The sequence below is a fragment of the Aquarana catesbeiana genome, linkage group LG01 (assembly GCF_042186555.1).
Source record: "Aquarana catesbeiana isolate 2022-GZ linkage group LG01, ASM4218655v1, whole genome shotgun sequence".
Classification (NCBI taxonomy): Eukaryota; Metazoa; Chordata; class Amphibia; order Anura; family Ranidae; genus Aquarana; species Aquarana catesbeiana.
This window is the reverse complement of record NC_133324.1, coordinates 654788825-654803999: the sequence shown is the minus strand read 5'-3', so window position 1 is coordinate 654803999 and position 15175 is coordinate 654788825. Positions and strand designations below refer to the sequence as shown.

The 15175-nt window shown below is 41.0% G+C and overlaps 1 protein-coding gene across 2 annotated transcripts in view; it reads left to right on the top strand.

The window, feature by feature from the left end:
- PPP3CA (protein phosphatase 3 catalytic subunit alpha) overlaps positions 1 to 15175 on the top strand; it is a 374245-nt gene that overhangs the window by 264740 nt on the left and 94330 nt on the right. For both annotated transcript variants that reach the window (XM_073601573.1, XM_073601581.1), the window contains exon 5: positions 1010 to 1155. In XM_073601573.1, coding sequence (XP_073457674.1) covers positions 1010 to 1155 — 146 coding nt within the window. The remainder of the gene's footprint in view (positions 1 to 1009; positions 1156 to 15175) is intronic.

Genomic DNA, 15175 nt, shown 5'->3' with positions numbered 1-15175 from the left:
TTCACAGCGTTGCTAGAGGTTACTGTACAATCCGTGCTCTTGGCTCTTTGTAATGTTTTTCTGACTAAAGCCAAATCCTAGATACGTCTAACTTTAATATCTGTGTATATTGAAATATATATACTGTATGTACTGTATACACACACAAAATGTTTACAATATGTCTAATAAACCATTCTAATTCAGAAAAATGCATTGTACAATATGATTCTTTCATCTTAAGAAAGATAAAATATGGCACTGATTATATAATGTATATATGTATTTAAAACTGGGCTCATTGGTCATCATCACCCTAAATCACTCTTCATATTAAAGAAAGCCTGTACTGAGAAAAATAAGGGGATATCATTACTGATCTCCAGCTAAAAATACTAATCTGATTACAATGAATATGCAAGACCTTTGGGGACCTAGCGTTTTCAGGTGGTGGATAACAATGATAGCCTCCATACTTCATTACAGGATTCCTTTGAATTTCTACCATCTCGGCATACCAGCTGAAACCTGGATCACGTTGATAGAGGAAGTGGTTTCATTGCTTGTAAAATGACAGAGGAAGAGTGCTTATGGTGGCCACTGACACAATTCTTATTGCAGTGCTTTCTATCTGAAGCTGGCGGTATAAGAGCCATGTTACACTCGTGATTGTGCTGTTGGCAATCTTGTCAGCAGTAAAATCACCAAAGTGCATCTACCAATCTCTAAATGAGAGGAAGGATTTTTTGTGAATATAATGCTGCAGAACCTAGTGACAGAGCTAGTGGGAATGGCAACCTAAAATATTTACTGCTTAGGATTCCCAGTAAAAAATTACTTGAACGTTGGTTTATTTATTTATTTTGGCTGAGTGTTTGGAAGACTGCCATTGGTCATAAAAATGGTATGAATACCAGTGCCATTTCATGGCAATTTCACTAGAATAGAAAATGTAGTGTCGCTGACATAGATTTCCTGAAGTTTATTTTGTGAAATTTGAATGTGATTTTTTTTTTTCTGTCATTAAAAGGTAAAATAAAATATTCAGAAAGAATATATGATGCCTGCATGGATGCCTTTGACTGCCTTCCTTTGGCTGCTCTGATGAACCAACAGTTCCTCTGTGTACATGGTGGCTTATCTCCAGAAATCAACACTTTAGACGACATTAGAAAAGTAAGTGCTGATGAAACTAATCCACAGTATCAGAATACCTGTTCTATTGTTCTGTTTTATAGTGTGTGTGTGGGACAAGAGATGCTATGCCTTAAGGTATGGGTGAATGCATACTGCGAAAGTAAATATTACTCTACCTGCTGGCACAATTCATTGCAATGTGTTCTGCCACCTGCCTGAATGTGCTGAATGTATTCCTAATGCAAACTCTGCATGCTGGGAATGTAAAACACAGTCAGAAGGGTTATAGCAGGAGCTGCATATGTGTATATGCCCACTTATTTTGTCTAAAACAAGTTTTACTGTTGGCATACTGGGTTTTCACAATAGATTTTTTTTTTTTTTTGCCAACGAAACACGATTACCAACTGACTCCATTAACATGTAGAAGGGAACATTGTCAAAAACATTAAGGATTAGGAGAAACACAAAAAAATGAAAAGGTCAGGCTACCTAAAACTTTAATTTTTTTTTTTTTTAATTGATACTAGACTAAGGCTCCAGGCACACTGGCTTGAAAATTGCTGCTTCTAACGTTTTTTGTTTTGCCTTTAGAAGCAGCTCTATGTTATCCTATGCCAAGCACATTAGGACGATTACAGGCATTTTTTAAACTCAACGTTTAGAGGCAGGAAAAAAAAAATCCTTCTGGTTTGCATTTCCGATTGGAGCTTTCTGGCAAAAAAACCTCCCTGCAAAATTCTCCTAAACTATGTACAAAAAAAAACTCTATATGAGCGTTTTTTGTTTTTTTTCTCTGCCAAGGGAACTGGTGTTTTTTAAGCCCAGTGTGCATGGAGCCTTAAACCACCTTAGAAACTAAAAAGGGAGTTGGGACTTTAAATGAAGCAATTGGATAGTGGAGGTGTATATACAATATTGAGATTTATTAAATAACATTTAAAACACATAGTTTATCTTATATATGTATATATAAGATGGACTATGTGTTTTAAATGTTATTTAATAAATCTCGATATTGTATATATACCTCCACTATCCAATTGCTTCATTTAAAGTCCCAACTCCCTTTTTGGTTTCTATTCATTATCAGGATGGAGGCACCTTTGGGTGCTTCATTTAAAGTCCCAACTCCCCCTTCTATTTACTTAAACCACCTTATATCTCCTGAAGACTGTATTGACAGGCTCTGTGCTTGATTTTTCTGTGCTTGATTTTCTGGGTCTGCAACTTGCTGTGGCCATTTTCAAGAGTTCTGCTCTCCCTATTAATATTTGATATGGAGAATGCAACGAAATGAGCTGTAACACACAAACATTAATAGGAACGCCTTAAACCTCAGGTAAAATTTTATAGGAATTATGGCAGGAAGAGCTTGCTGCTGGAATGTCTGAGGCATATAAAAAGTAAGGGATTGTGTGAGCCAGTGTGGCTTCATATTTAATGGGATGACAGTACTTTTAGTACAAGGTATTCTTTACATGCTGACCCCCCCTCCTTTTTTTTCTAGAACTACCCTCTCTCAAATCTTATGCCTTCCTGTACTTTTTCCACTATGATCTTTACTATGGTTCACTAGGAGCAGCACAGCTGATGTCGCAGAAGTGGCCGGGCTCCTATTTTACCCATGTGGAAAAAAATCTCCATTTTATTTCCATAGAAAAAACATCACTTATGTGTCCCAAGTGTGTACAAACTCTTCATAGGAGTAGATGTAGATTGCTGAGCTGACAGTCTTATTAAAAAAACAAGGACAGGGACATATCCACATTACTTTTTTGGTATATGTATTTCTGACTTTTAAAAATATGCTACCACCCTCAGTCACCCTCCTGCAGGGTGCCACTAATGATAACCCTGACTGCTGTTCACAATCAGAGTTGCTATCTTCTTCAGAAGCCTCTCTAGCTCCCTCAGGTGCATCCTCCTCGCCATGCTGAACTGAACTCATTGGTAGATTGTCAGCCCTTTTAGAGGCATCAGACCACAGGGCCCACAAAAAAAGCTCTATCATCCTCTCCCCCAGAATCCATCTCTCATTTTTCTCTGCTTTCATTAGTGCTTTTGAGGAAGAGGAGGAGGATGGTAGCTCTCAAGCTAAAGGATAGGATTTATATTCTACAGTGCACAAAGGCCTTCCCTTAGAGCAGTCTGTATTGGTCATGAAAAAAGCCACCAGTCTAGGGTCACTGGACTTTCTTTGGTCTACCAAACCTTCCCTGTATGCCTGCTTTTACAGCTTGTGCTTTATGGTAACTGGCCTCACCTGGAAAGATTCCCTAATGTTTTGCTCAGCAATACCCTAGTGGGAGCAGTTCTTAAAGAAATTGTCAGTGAACTCGCCATTCCTGCCTTAACTAAACCTTAACAGTCTCTGTTATGAAAGTACCAGTCTTCATCACCCCTGTGGACAAATGTTTAGAAGACCTCCTTAAGGTCTTGTTCTCCCAGGTAGGTTTGGCTATGCAACACGCCCAACCTAAAACCATGTCGGTTTGTCAGGCCTAAGAACTTTGGTTGAAATAATGGCTAGGGATCCCAGATCTATTTTAATGGATCCATCTGTCCTCCATCATCTGGAGCCGATATATAGGCTTGCAATACTGCATATTGACTGATTAGTGTATACAATCTGCCAAATGGTCAGGATGAGCATTCAGTCTTTACATATGTGACAGATGCTTTGGCTCAAGTGTTGGTCTGCGAAACTTCCTTGCAAGAAGCACCTCAGAGGATGTCGTATAATAGGAAATACATCTTTGGTGACTCCTTAGACACTTACACCTTGGAAGTCAGATGGGAGAGGGGATGTACCCCTTTAGCCTAGAAAATAAAGGCCAAAACTTTTGCACGCAAGCCTGTGACCCTGATGACCAACAAGAGGTCTTTCAGTTCTCTCAGGCCTCATTGTCCAAGTCAGAAACTCAGTCCTGACATGACACCTGGAACTCTAAGCTCGCCAGGTTCAGGAACAAGCCATTCTCTTTGAGGGGACACCCCCACATGTTAAAGTATGGGAATTCCTGTCAACCATTTGAACCACCTGGTCCCAACACATTTCAGACACCCCGTCTCAAAGTTCTCAATCGGTTCTTTTGAGTGCAAAACTTCCGCATTGGAATGTTGTTGGGTCATTCATTGCTTTTCTTCCACTGGGAGAATAATCTGGCCTCTGTGTACATCAAGAATGTCTGCCTACACATTCTTGTTTTCTTACTGCATCAGCAGAACCTGAATTTTTGTGTGTGTGTTTGTTTTTGTTGCAGTTTGTTGTCCTTCCCTTTGACCTATTCATGGCACCTTGAGTATTCACCAAATGTTAGCATCAGTCCTAGATCTGCTTCGCTCTTTGGACATTCCCTTGCAGTTACCTGGACTGTCTCATACTGAAGGAACAATCAATCCCGACCCTTTCGGCCAATATCCAATGGACTTTGTTACCAGCTGAATCAGCAGAGATTATGTTGGATCATAAATCTACAGAAATCTGCACTGAAACCGAGTTATATATGGCTTAGTTCAGGGTCAATCTGGACAAGCTCTCTACTCTGTACCTATATGAGGACCCTTTAGTCCATAGGACTGGGGTTATTAGTGGCCTCCTTGAGTCAGCACTGTATGCCCATTTTCACTCCAAGCTGTTGCTACTGAACATTCTGGCAATATGGGGCAAAGAAAAGTCTTTGTATTGCCACTTGCACCAGACCAGCAAAACCAGGCTTGCCCTGGAATAATGGATCATCAGTCTGGCATTGAAATGGAGAGGTTGCTTTTTCCTGATAACCTGAAAGGTTCTGACGATGGATCTCAGGCTGGAGTGGAGTCCTGGACACTCTCAGTTCAGGGGATGTGTTCATTGGAGGCAGCTCAGCTTCTGATCAATCAATATATCTTCTCTGCTGGACTTCTTGACTGCAAGGTCACCCAACTAGGATTCAGCTGGTCAATGCCACGGCAGTGTCCCACATCAACAATTAGGGAGGCACAAAATGTTGAGCAGTTCGAAGAAAAGCACACCAGATTTTGATTTGAGCAGAACTTAACATGGTTGTAAAAGCTTTTTTTTTATTCTTACGTTAATGCATTCTCTGCATTAAGGCAAAAGACCTTTTGGGTGCAGATTCCCCTGACCTCCCTAAATACTTACCCAAGCCTGATTTTAATCCAGCGCTGTGCCCAGGAGTAGCAGCACTGCAATCTTTCTCCCTCCTCAATGGACTCAAAGCAGCGAAAGCCATTGGCTCCTGCTGCTGTCAATCAAATCCAGTGATGGGGGAGCAGGGATGAGATGCACTGTGTGTGTCAATAGGCACACACAGTGCAGCTCGGGATCAAGTCCACACAAGTACTTCCCCTAGCAAGCGGTTTGTTAGAGGAGCACTTGGAAGTCAAGAGTAGCCAGAAGTGCCGATTGGGGACCCCAGAGGAAGAGGATCCAAATTGTTTTGTGCAAAACTATTGCACCGAGCAGGTAAATATTATATGTTTATTTTTTTTTTAAAAAGATCCTTTCCAATCACTTTGATGTCCCAGCCATGACTGCTGAGCGCATTTAAGAATGTAAAACTGGGAGGTAGACTTTCTATGTCATCAATGTCTATATCCAAGAGAATAGTGTTTTCACCTAGAGGGACATGGGCCTCTGGTGTCCAGGTTCAACAACAAACTGAAAAGGTTTGTGGCCTGGACCTGGGGGGTTCCTCAAGCCCAAGCATTGGATTCTCAGTTCAACTGACCTATACCTTTCCCCTTCTGAAGCTTTTTCCTTGTCTGCTCTTCAAAATTGAGACAGATGGAATTCTGGTTATTCTCCTGGCATCAAACTGGGCCAGGAGGATGTGGTATCCAGATTTACTCCCGGAAGACTCTCCGCGGGCCCTTCTGTATCATCTAGATCTTCTGTTCGTGTTCCTGCTTCATAGTTGCTGGCTTTAACAACTAGGCTGTTGAAACCCAAGTACTGAGTGACAGGGGTCTATCTGATTCAGTCATCCCTGTGCTCTTGTAAGGTAGGAAGTCTACTATTACAACTGGAATGCCCATTTGGCATGGTTCCGACACTTCGGAATTCAAATCCAGATGATACAAATCATGTCCTCTAAACTAGTCTGGATCATCACTTAGCCTTGAGTACCATCAATGGTCAAATCTCGACCATAGATCCTTTTCCAAAGATTGCTTGCCTCCTTTGTGTGGGGTGTTGCTCACATTAACCCTCCTGTACGATCCCCAGGGACTCCGTAGGATCTCAACCTGGTTCTTTCGGCCCTTGAGAAATCCTTTTAACCCATCAGGAGTTTTCCCCAGGCTACCCTTACTCTCAAAGTTTTTCTACTCATTGCTATCACCTCAGCTAGGCAAGTCCCTGTTCAGGAATGAGGTTGTCTTTTATTTATTTATTTCAGGTACTTATATAGCGCTGTCAATTTTACGCAGCGCTTTACATAGACATTGCACATTCACATCAGTCCCTACCCTCAAGGAGCTTACAATCTAAGGTCCCTAACTCACATTCATACATACTAGGGACAATTTAGACAGGATCCAATTAACCTACCAGCATGTCTTTTGGCCTAAGGCCTCTTTTATCCTATAGTTGTTTTCTTCCACCTTATCCAAGACATTGTGCTGCTCTGTACCATTTAAGGAATTTTTTTTCTCTCCACTGCCTGGATGTGGTACGCGCTGGATCTGATGTGTCTAACTCTCAGCCTCCTTTAGACAATACGATGCACTCTTGTCATTCCTGAGGATTCTTGTACAGGACATCCTGCCTGCCATTCCTCAGTCTGCATGATAAGCTTTATTCCTTTCCTGTTAAGGCATACTATCTGAAAGATGGTAAAGGTCTTTAGGCAGCTTTCAAGTATCCCCAATCAGCTGCTAAACTGCAGAATAATGCCCCCTGGCAAATTTCAGTATGTGAATTCAAAAAGTCCAGAACTTAAATATATGCAGCTGTTTCTTCAATCAATCAACATGCATGTGAGCACGAGTGGAAAGTGTATTATAGTTTGGAAGATACTGCACTATAAGAATTTTTCTTTTTTGAGGGATACCCTGGAGAGATTGTGAAGAGGTTTAAGGACGACACAAGCAAGTTAGAGAAAAAAAAAAGCTTTATTAGACCTACTGATTGGTGTATGGGTCAGAAAATCTGGTAAGAATCTTTGAGATTGAACCTACTGGATATACATACCTGTTGATTGATGAAACAGCTGCGTATATTTAAGCGCTGGACTTTTTAAATTCACATACTATCTGAAAGGTCAGTTTTCATGGGCTTTTTGGCATCTGATTCCCTGATTTGCAAGGCTGCCGCCACACGTTTGATAAGTTTGTTGGTTTGCATTATTTTTGGAGATCCCAGTCATCGAAGACTAAGATCCTGTGCCCTGTAATGTAAAAGTAAGAAAATAGGATTATTCACATACCTGTGAAATCATTTTTTAGCATTTATTACACAACATAGGTTTGTTTTTATGATTCACTCATTATTGTTTTCTGCTGTCCTTACAGCTTTGTTTGCCAGTGTCAAGTCATGTTAAGGTAGCTGTATAACCAATAACCCCGTGTGCTGTAATTTACTCAAATTAAAGGATTTTACAGGTAAGTCAAAAATACCTATTATCCTAATCATACAGTGCAGCACACAGAGTATTCATACTTCATGGGTTTTAGGCGTGTACCTTCAGGTGATTGGACTCTTGCAATGCTTTCAAGGACACGCCCCCGGGTGCCTCCCCTATGACCCTACTCAACTCTGTGAGTCCTCAGGTTTGTGCTAGTGTCTGAAGGTGATGGAACTTTTTCTCCTTCATGTGAGAAAATCACCCTTAGCTTAACTAGTTTATTATTTTTCTTTAATATTTTATCATCCAATTTTTCTATCAAGCCCTCACTGTGTTCTAATGGCAGCATAGAAGCAGTGTATTAGAAATGGGGCAACCTTAATAAAACCTTGTGAGCCATACCCAGGCCACATACTGTGGGATGGCATCTAGTGTTTCTTTGGGCACTGGATCCTGCATGGGCACTCACCTTGGCACTTGGTGCAATGTGTAGAGTAAGCCACAGGGTGCTTTACACGCCCAGGGCCATGATCCATCACTTTAGAACCCATTCCTTGAATACCCTTTTGGGGGTATGCCCACCATAATGGGTGAAGTCTGGACTTTATTTACAGTACAGCATTGTGGACTGGTAAGGCAGGATCATCTTATATCTCTGATTGCTACTGGAAAAGTGTGGCTATATTTGGACTATATCCACTTTACATTGTAAACGTTTTAAACTTGGCATTAAAATTCAACCACAGAGCGCAGTCTCTGGTGGACGACCAGGTATTACATCACTCGCTGATCGCACACTTTACCACCTAGAGCTTTACCGCCTTACTTAGGTGCTTCCTCCCACCTTTTTGCCATGATTATTCTTTATAGGTTGGTCTACACCTGGGTTACCGCATACTTCTTATGGACAAAGTTACACTATACTCTGCACCCTATTCCTTGAGTACCCCAAAGGGGAACAACCTTAGCTGGAGTTTTGGTGGAGACCAGGTGAAAGTAAGTCATTGCATAATCACATGTAAACATTCACTCTGTTGAAGGCCCGCACAACACACAACCTCAGTGATGATGTGGATCTTGCACCAGAGCAGGAACTGACTCTGACACCATTCTCAGCACCTGATTCTAGCTCTGTACAACAAGTGGCCTATTGGCTAAACAGGTGTACAACAAGTGGCCTATTGGCTAAAGCAGAATTCTCTGCAACTATGTCACATTTCCTTTGACAGATTACAGCCTTAATACAGTCATTCAGGGCCCATTTCTCAACCTGAGCTGGATCCTGATATGCTGGTCCTAGAGGATGCAGACACAGAAGGAAATGAAGAGCGTATTGAAGCAGTATTGAGGGAAGCTTCAGAAGATTTTTCTTCCCCAGACTGTCACTATATTGAAGAGGGAGCTTCATACAACATGCTTGCTAACTTTAAAAAGCTCATTGTTTCTGTCTGCAGTAGCCTTGGCATTATGTGGAAAAAGAATTAGCAAAGAAGTGTAGTTGATGCCTGTAGTTGATCCTGCCTTCTTTGTCCTAAACAAACATCTCACTGCTCCTTTTGAAGATGTTCTTTCTTTCAAAGATTCTGCAAATAGAAAATGCAAAAAACGCTCCTGAAGGCCTTGGTGATAGTAATGATTAAGCACATTTCTGTTGTGTGAAACGCGTCTACTTTGAACACCGCTGGTGTCCTCTGGTGTCATTTTGAATATTTTCATATTCCAATAAACTTTACTTAGAGCCCACCTGAGGTGCAGCCATTTCTTATTTTGACAATTTACCACGGAGGCGAGCCGGGGCTAGCACTCAGGTGTGTGTGTTCCAGTGGGCCTACCAGTTACACCCGGAGCGGTGAGTTCTTTTCATTTGGACTCCCCATCAGTATCTTGGAGCTCAGAGCAGTCAGGTTGGCCTTGCAACACTAGACCCCCCTTTTGAACGGACACCCTATCAGGGTACAGTCAGACAGTGCCATAGAGGTGGCCTACTTCAACCATAAAGGGGATATTAGGAGTTTGGCTGCTTTGAAGTAAGCAGACCAGACGATCTATTGGGCAATCATCGTCTGCATCAAAGAGAATGGGCCCTTCATCCAGATGTCTTCAATCTGATGTGCCAAAAATGGGAGATTCTGGATGTGTACATACTAGCCCCTAGATTCAAAAACAAGTTACCAGAACCAGGGTTCCTCTAGCTTCAGATGCCTTGATAATCCACTGGTCTCAGTTCAGGCTAATTTACTCCTTCCCTCTAATGTGAATCCTATGATGTCCTAAACAAGAGAAGAAAACTATGATTCTAAATGCACAAACTTGGCCCAGAAGAATCTGGTACACAGACACACTAATACTTCTCACAAACAACCCCTGGCCTCTTTCCAACAGGCCAGATCTTTAATCTCAAGGCCCTCTATCCCATCTTGCTTCTCAGTCTCTTGATTTAACAGCATTCCTGTTCAAAACACAAATATTAAGGGATTGGGGGCTTTTGGAGTGTGTGATTCCTATCTTGCTAAAAGCAAGAAATGACTCTTCATTGGAAGGTATATTATCACACCTGGTAATATTTTTTTAGCTGATGGGAAAACAGGCAATTCCAGCAGCGGGCTGCAGCACTGGGAACATGTTACATGTTCCACCCTAAATTCGGATGCAACATGTTGCTGGTGGTCTCGGCATTCCACTTCAGTGAGGACATTGTCCTAACAATCCTTATACCCTGCTCATAAACATCCAAAGAAAATCTCTCTACATTGTCTGGACAATGTAGAGAGAGCCATTAGAGTACACCTCGAGGATACTACCCCAATCAGACAGATGGATTCCCAGTTTGTCCTGTTCTTGGTCCCTGCAAGGGACACCCTGCCTTAAAGTCCTACATTGTACATTGGATATGAAATCTGATTGCAAGAGCTTACATTTTCAATGATAAATCTCCTCCTGTGCTTTTACAAGCCCATTCTATGAGATTAGTGGGAGTTTCCTGGGCATTTCAGCCCCAAGCCTCTGTAGCCCAGTTGTGGTCTTCTGTTCATACCTTTTTAAAGTTTATCCAGGTTGACATCCTATCTTCTGCTTATCCTGCAAAGTAAAGACCATTGCTAGAAGAAAGTGAGGATCTGTTCCAGGCATCAAGCTTGGTGTGTTCTTGACCAGTCTCTGCTTCTGCCATGTAGGTTGAAAACCTGGTTTTGCTGTTAGACAAGATTTATTACAAGATTGGTTGCAAAAAACTACAAACTCTTTGGCAGATGTTTTAAAACAGATTCAGCTTTAAATTGAACCTCTTGCTTCTACAATTTCTAGACAAATTTGAGACTGTATACTGTATAGCAATAAATTATCTTGAAACTAGTGGCGTGCCTCCCATCATTCATCATGTAAAGTACCAGAGGCAAATTGTACCAGTGGTTCTGTTTAAGAACCGGTTGCTTCTTTGGCATCAATCATAACAGATTATTAATGGTAGTGATGTTCAGATCCAGTCTCTGAAAGGTTGTACACAGCTGATCTACTACCCAGACAGTTTATCTTATCCTGAGATACAAAGGTCCGCGATTGTTGTTTTTTTTCCCGTTGGGAAGCTCACCTTAATCAAATGTAAATTAATGCACCCCCACATTGTTTATTTATTCTTACTCTGGGATTTCATGCTTAATTGCATATTTACTTGGAGTCATTAACTTTTTTATGGAATGTGCAGTTGGTAATAAGACTGTCCCTGGCAATTGTGAATGCAATCTGCATATTTATCAACACACATTATTTCATTCCAGAGTGTTTCAGTTACAAAACCATGAATAATTTAGGAGCCTAAAATAAGTTTAGAAATCCAGCTTAGTATTGCATATTTTATGATCTGTATTTGAAGCTGAATCTACGAATGCATCTTTTTAATGAAAGTTTTCTTCTTCTTAATTGAATGTCAGAGAGATGAAATATCACTTCATTCCTTTCAAATATTATTAAGCCCTAGGTTAAAATTTCACTGTTTCATTGCTAAATTATTTATATTTTGTTCTGCTTCCTGGCTGGCTTAAAGATTTTGATAAGTGTATAAATCAAGGTGACTTGCCAACTGCACCCTTATTGTAGATTTCCTGTGGCTTCCAAGTTTCTATGTGTTTTAAAATCAATACTTCGTACAAAAAAGAATCATTAGTTGGCTATAAACAATGTTTACCAGAACCACTAAGAATCTGTGTTGAGGAGCTGCAGCCAATTGTCGATAGGTAGAGGTGGGCTTTCAAGTACATTCAGCTTGCATTTTAAGATCAATTTTAGAAGCTTCTGAGATCATTGCCAGTTCATTCAGTGGTACAGTTGACCCATCTTTTTACCTGTCTTCCATTGTCTTGCGTAGGGAGGCAAGCAGTTCTGGTCCTTAACGAAAGCTGTTTTCACAGGTCCTAAGTTTGGTGGTTGTCAGCATTTGTTCTTATTTTCTTTTTTATTATGAACAGTCATTTTTTTCAAGTCGGGTATGTGTTATTATTTTGCTTTCTGCTGTGAGGCAACAGGGGAGCTTTAAGCTTTTTTTTCATGCACTCCAGTTTGCTTCTTAGATAAAACAAGGCTCTATATGCCTGATACATTATTGGATGGCTCAATGCAAAATTCAATCAGATGAACGGAGCCTAAAAGAAAACAGCTCTTCTGTGTTGTCTTTTCAGTTATCCCATAATGGTATTTAATTATTAAATGTATCTGGATTTCCAGTTCTCAGTGGTTTTCAATGTATGTCAACAAAATAAAACTAAAAAAAAAAACCTAATGCAAAGCTGGGACTGATCATGTAACTAGTGTAACCATAGTAGTAAAAGTAGAAAATCCTGCCTAATACCTACTCTAAAGGATGCCTTACAGGAATCTTTTACTGAGGAAGAAAAGGGGCTGCTATTGCCGCCTTCTTGTCCAGTGGTTTAACTGCTTGGGTCACTATCCCTGAGAATGTATCAGACAGATTAGGGGTTCTCACTTTCCTGATCCTTGTGCTTGTTCCTAATCGTTGTCTCATAAAGTACTAAATCCATAGAGAGCCAGGCAGTTATCATTTTTAGAAGTACAGTAGATCATCTATGGCAGCCCCCATGGTTCTTGAAGTGCAGGTTTCCTTTAAAATGGTAAGACTACAGCACTGAAACAAGTAACAATCCGCAATGTGTGCTGTATATTTGAAGCAGGTGGTTTTGCTTTACTTGAATGCAAAGAAATATTGTTAATCCACCTGCATTTATATGTATTAAATGAGAACTGTAAAGGTTTTTAAATCCTAGTTAAACATAACATTTCATTAAAAAACTGGGTAGCTTGGCATTGCCAATGTCTCTTCCTGAAAAGCTAATTGCCTGGCTGCCGTATTGATTCTTTTGCTTAAGGCCTCATGCACACTGGATGTTTTGTAAACTCTCCTAGAAGCCTTCCTCCTGGCAGCAGCATTTTGGCAAAAAGAAACGCCTGACGCTTGTAAAAGTGTGTAACGCATTTATCCGAGTCAAGCATTTGAGCTTTAACTCATTTCATTGGCCAGAATGAATAATGTATTCTGGTAAATATAAAAGGGTACCAAACCAACCCAAAAAGCAGAAACCAATAACCAGAAAAAAGTGACCAGGCCGCTGCCCCTTTTGAATGCAAAATTACACTAGATAATATGTGAATAATAAAAGTAGGTGCAAGTCTTAGAATCCAAAAAAAACACGAAATCTACAAACAATTCATATACAAATCGTATACAAATTTATAACATATGTGATAAAAAAAAAGTCCAAACGTGTAGTGATTTATTGCCAAACACTGTGCTTTCAAAAGTGCTAAAGTGCCAGGATCTTCCTTACAGTGGGGCAAAAAAGTATTTAGTCAGCCAACAATTGTGCAAGTTCTCCCACTTAAAAAGATGAGAGAGGCCTGCAATTGTCATCATAGGTATACCTCAACTAATGGGAGACAAAATGTGGAAACAAATCCAGACAATCACATTGTCTGATTTTTGAAAGAATTTATTTGCAAATTATGGTGGAAAATAAGTATTTGCTCAATATCAAAAGTTCATCTCAAAACTTTGTTATATATCCTTTGTTGGCAATGACAGAGGTCAAACGTTTTCTGTAAGTCTTCACAAGGTTGTCACACACTGTTGCTGATATGTTGGCCCATTCCTCCATGCAGATCTCCTCTAGAGCAGTGATGTTTTGGGGCTGTCGCTGGGCAACACGGACTTTCAACTCCCTCCAAAGGTTTTCTATGGGGTTGAGATCTGGAGACTGGCTAGGCCACTCCGGGACCTTGAAATGCTTCTTACAAAGCCACTCCTTCCTTGCCCGGGCGGTGTGTTTGGGGTCATTGTATGCTGAAACACCCAGCCACGTTTCATCTTCAATGCCCTTGCTGATGGGAGGAGGTTTGCACTCAAAATCTCACGATACATGGCCCCATTCATTCTTTCATGTACACTGATCAGTCGTCCTTTTCTCTTTGCAGAGAAACAGCCCCAAAGCATGATGTTGCCACCGCCATGCTTCACAGTAGGCATGGTGTTCTTTGGTTGCAACTCGGCATTCTCTCTCCTCCAAAAATGACGAGTTGTGTTTCTACCAAACAGTTCTACTTTGGTTTCATCTGACCATATGACATTCTCCCAATCCTCTTCTGGATCATCCAAATGCTCTCTAGCAAATCTGACGGCCCTGGACATGTACTGGCTTAAGCAGGGGGACACGTCTGGCACTGCAGGATCTGAGTCCCTGGCGGCGTAGTGTGTTACTGATGGTAACATTTGTTACATTGTTCCCAGCTCTCTGCAGGTCATTCACTAGGTCCCTCTGTGTGGTTCTGGGATTTCTGCTCACCGTTCTTGTGATCATTTTGATCCCACGGGGTGAGATCTTGCGTGCAGCCCCAGATCGAGGGAGATTATCAGTGGTCTTGTATGTCTTCCATTTTCTAATTATTGTTCCCACAGTTGATTTCTTCACACCAAGCTGCTTGCCTATTGCAGATTCAGTCTTCCCAGCCTGGTGCAGGTCTACAATTTTGTTTCTGGTGTCCTTCGACAGCTCTTTGGTCTTCACCATAGTGGAGTTTGGAGTGTGACTGTTTGAGGTTGTGGACAGGTGTCTTTTATACTGATAACAAGTTCAAACAGGTGCCATTAATACAGGTAATGAGTGGAGGACAGAGGAGCCCCTTAAAGAAGAAGATACAGGTCTGTGAGAGCCAGAAATCTTGCTTGTTTGTAGATGACCAAATACTTATTTTCCACCATAATTTGCAAATAAATTCTTTCAAAAATCAGACAATGTGATTGTCTGGATTTGTTTCCACATTTTGTCTCTCATAGTTGAGGTATACCTATGATGACAATTACAGGCCTCTCTCATCTTTTTAAGTGGGAGAACTTGCACAATTGGTGGCTGACTAAATACTTTTTTGCCCCACTGTATATGTGCTCCACCACGTGCATATACACTCCACACTCACCAGAACTCTGC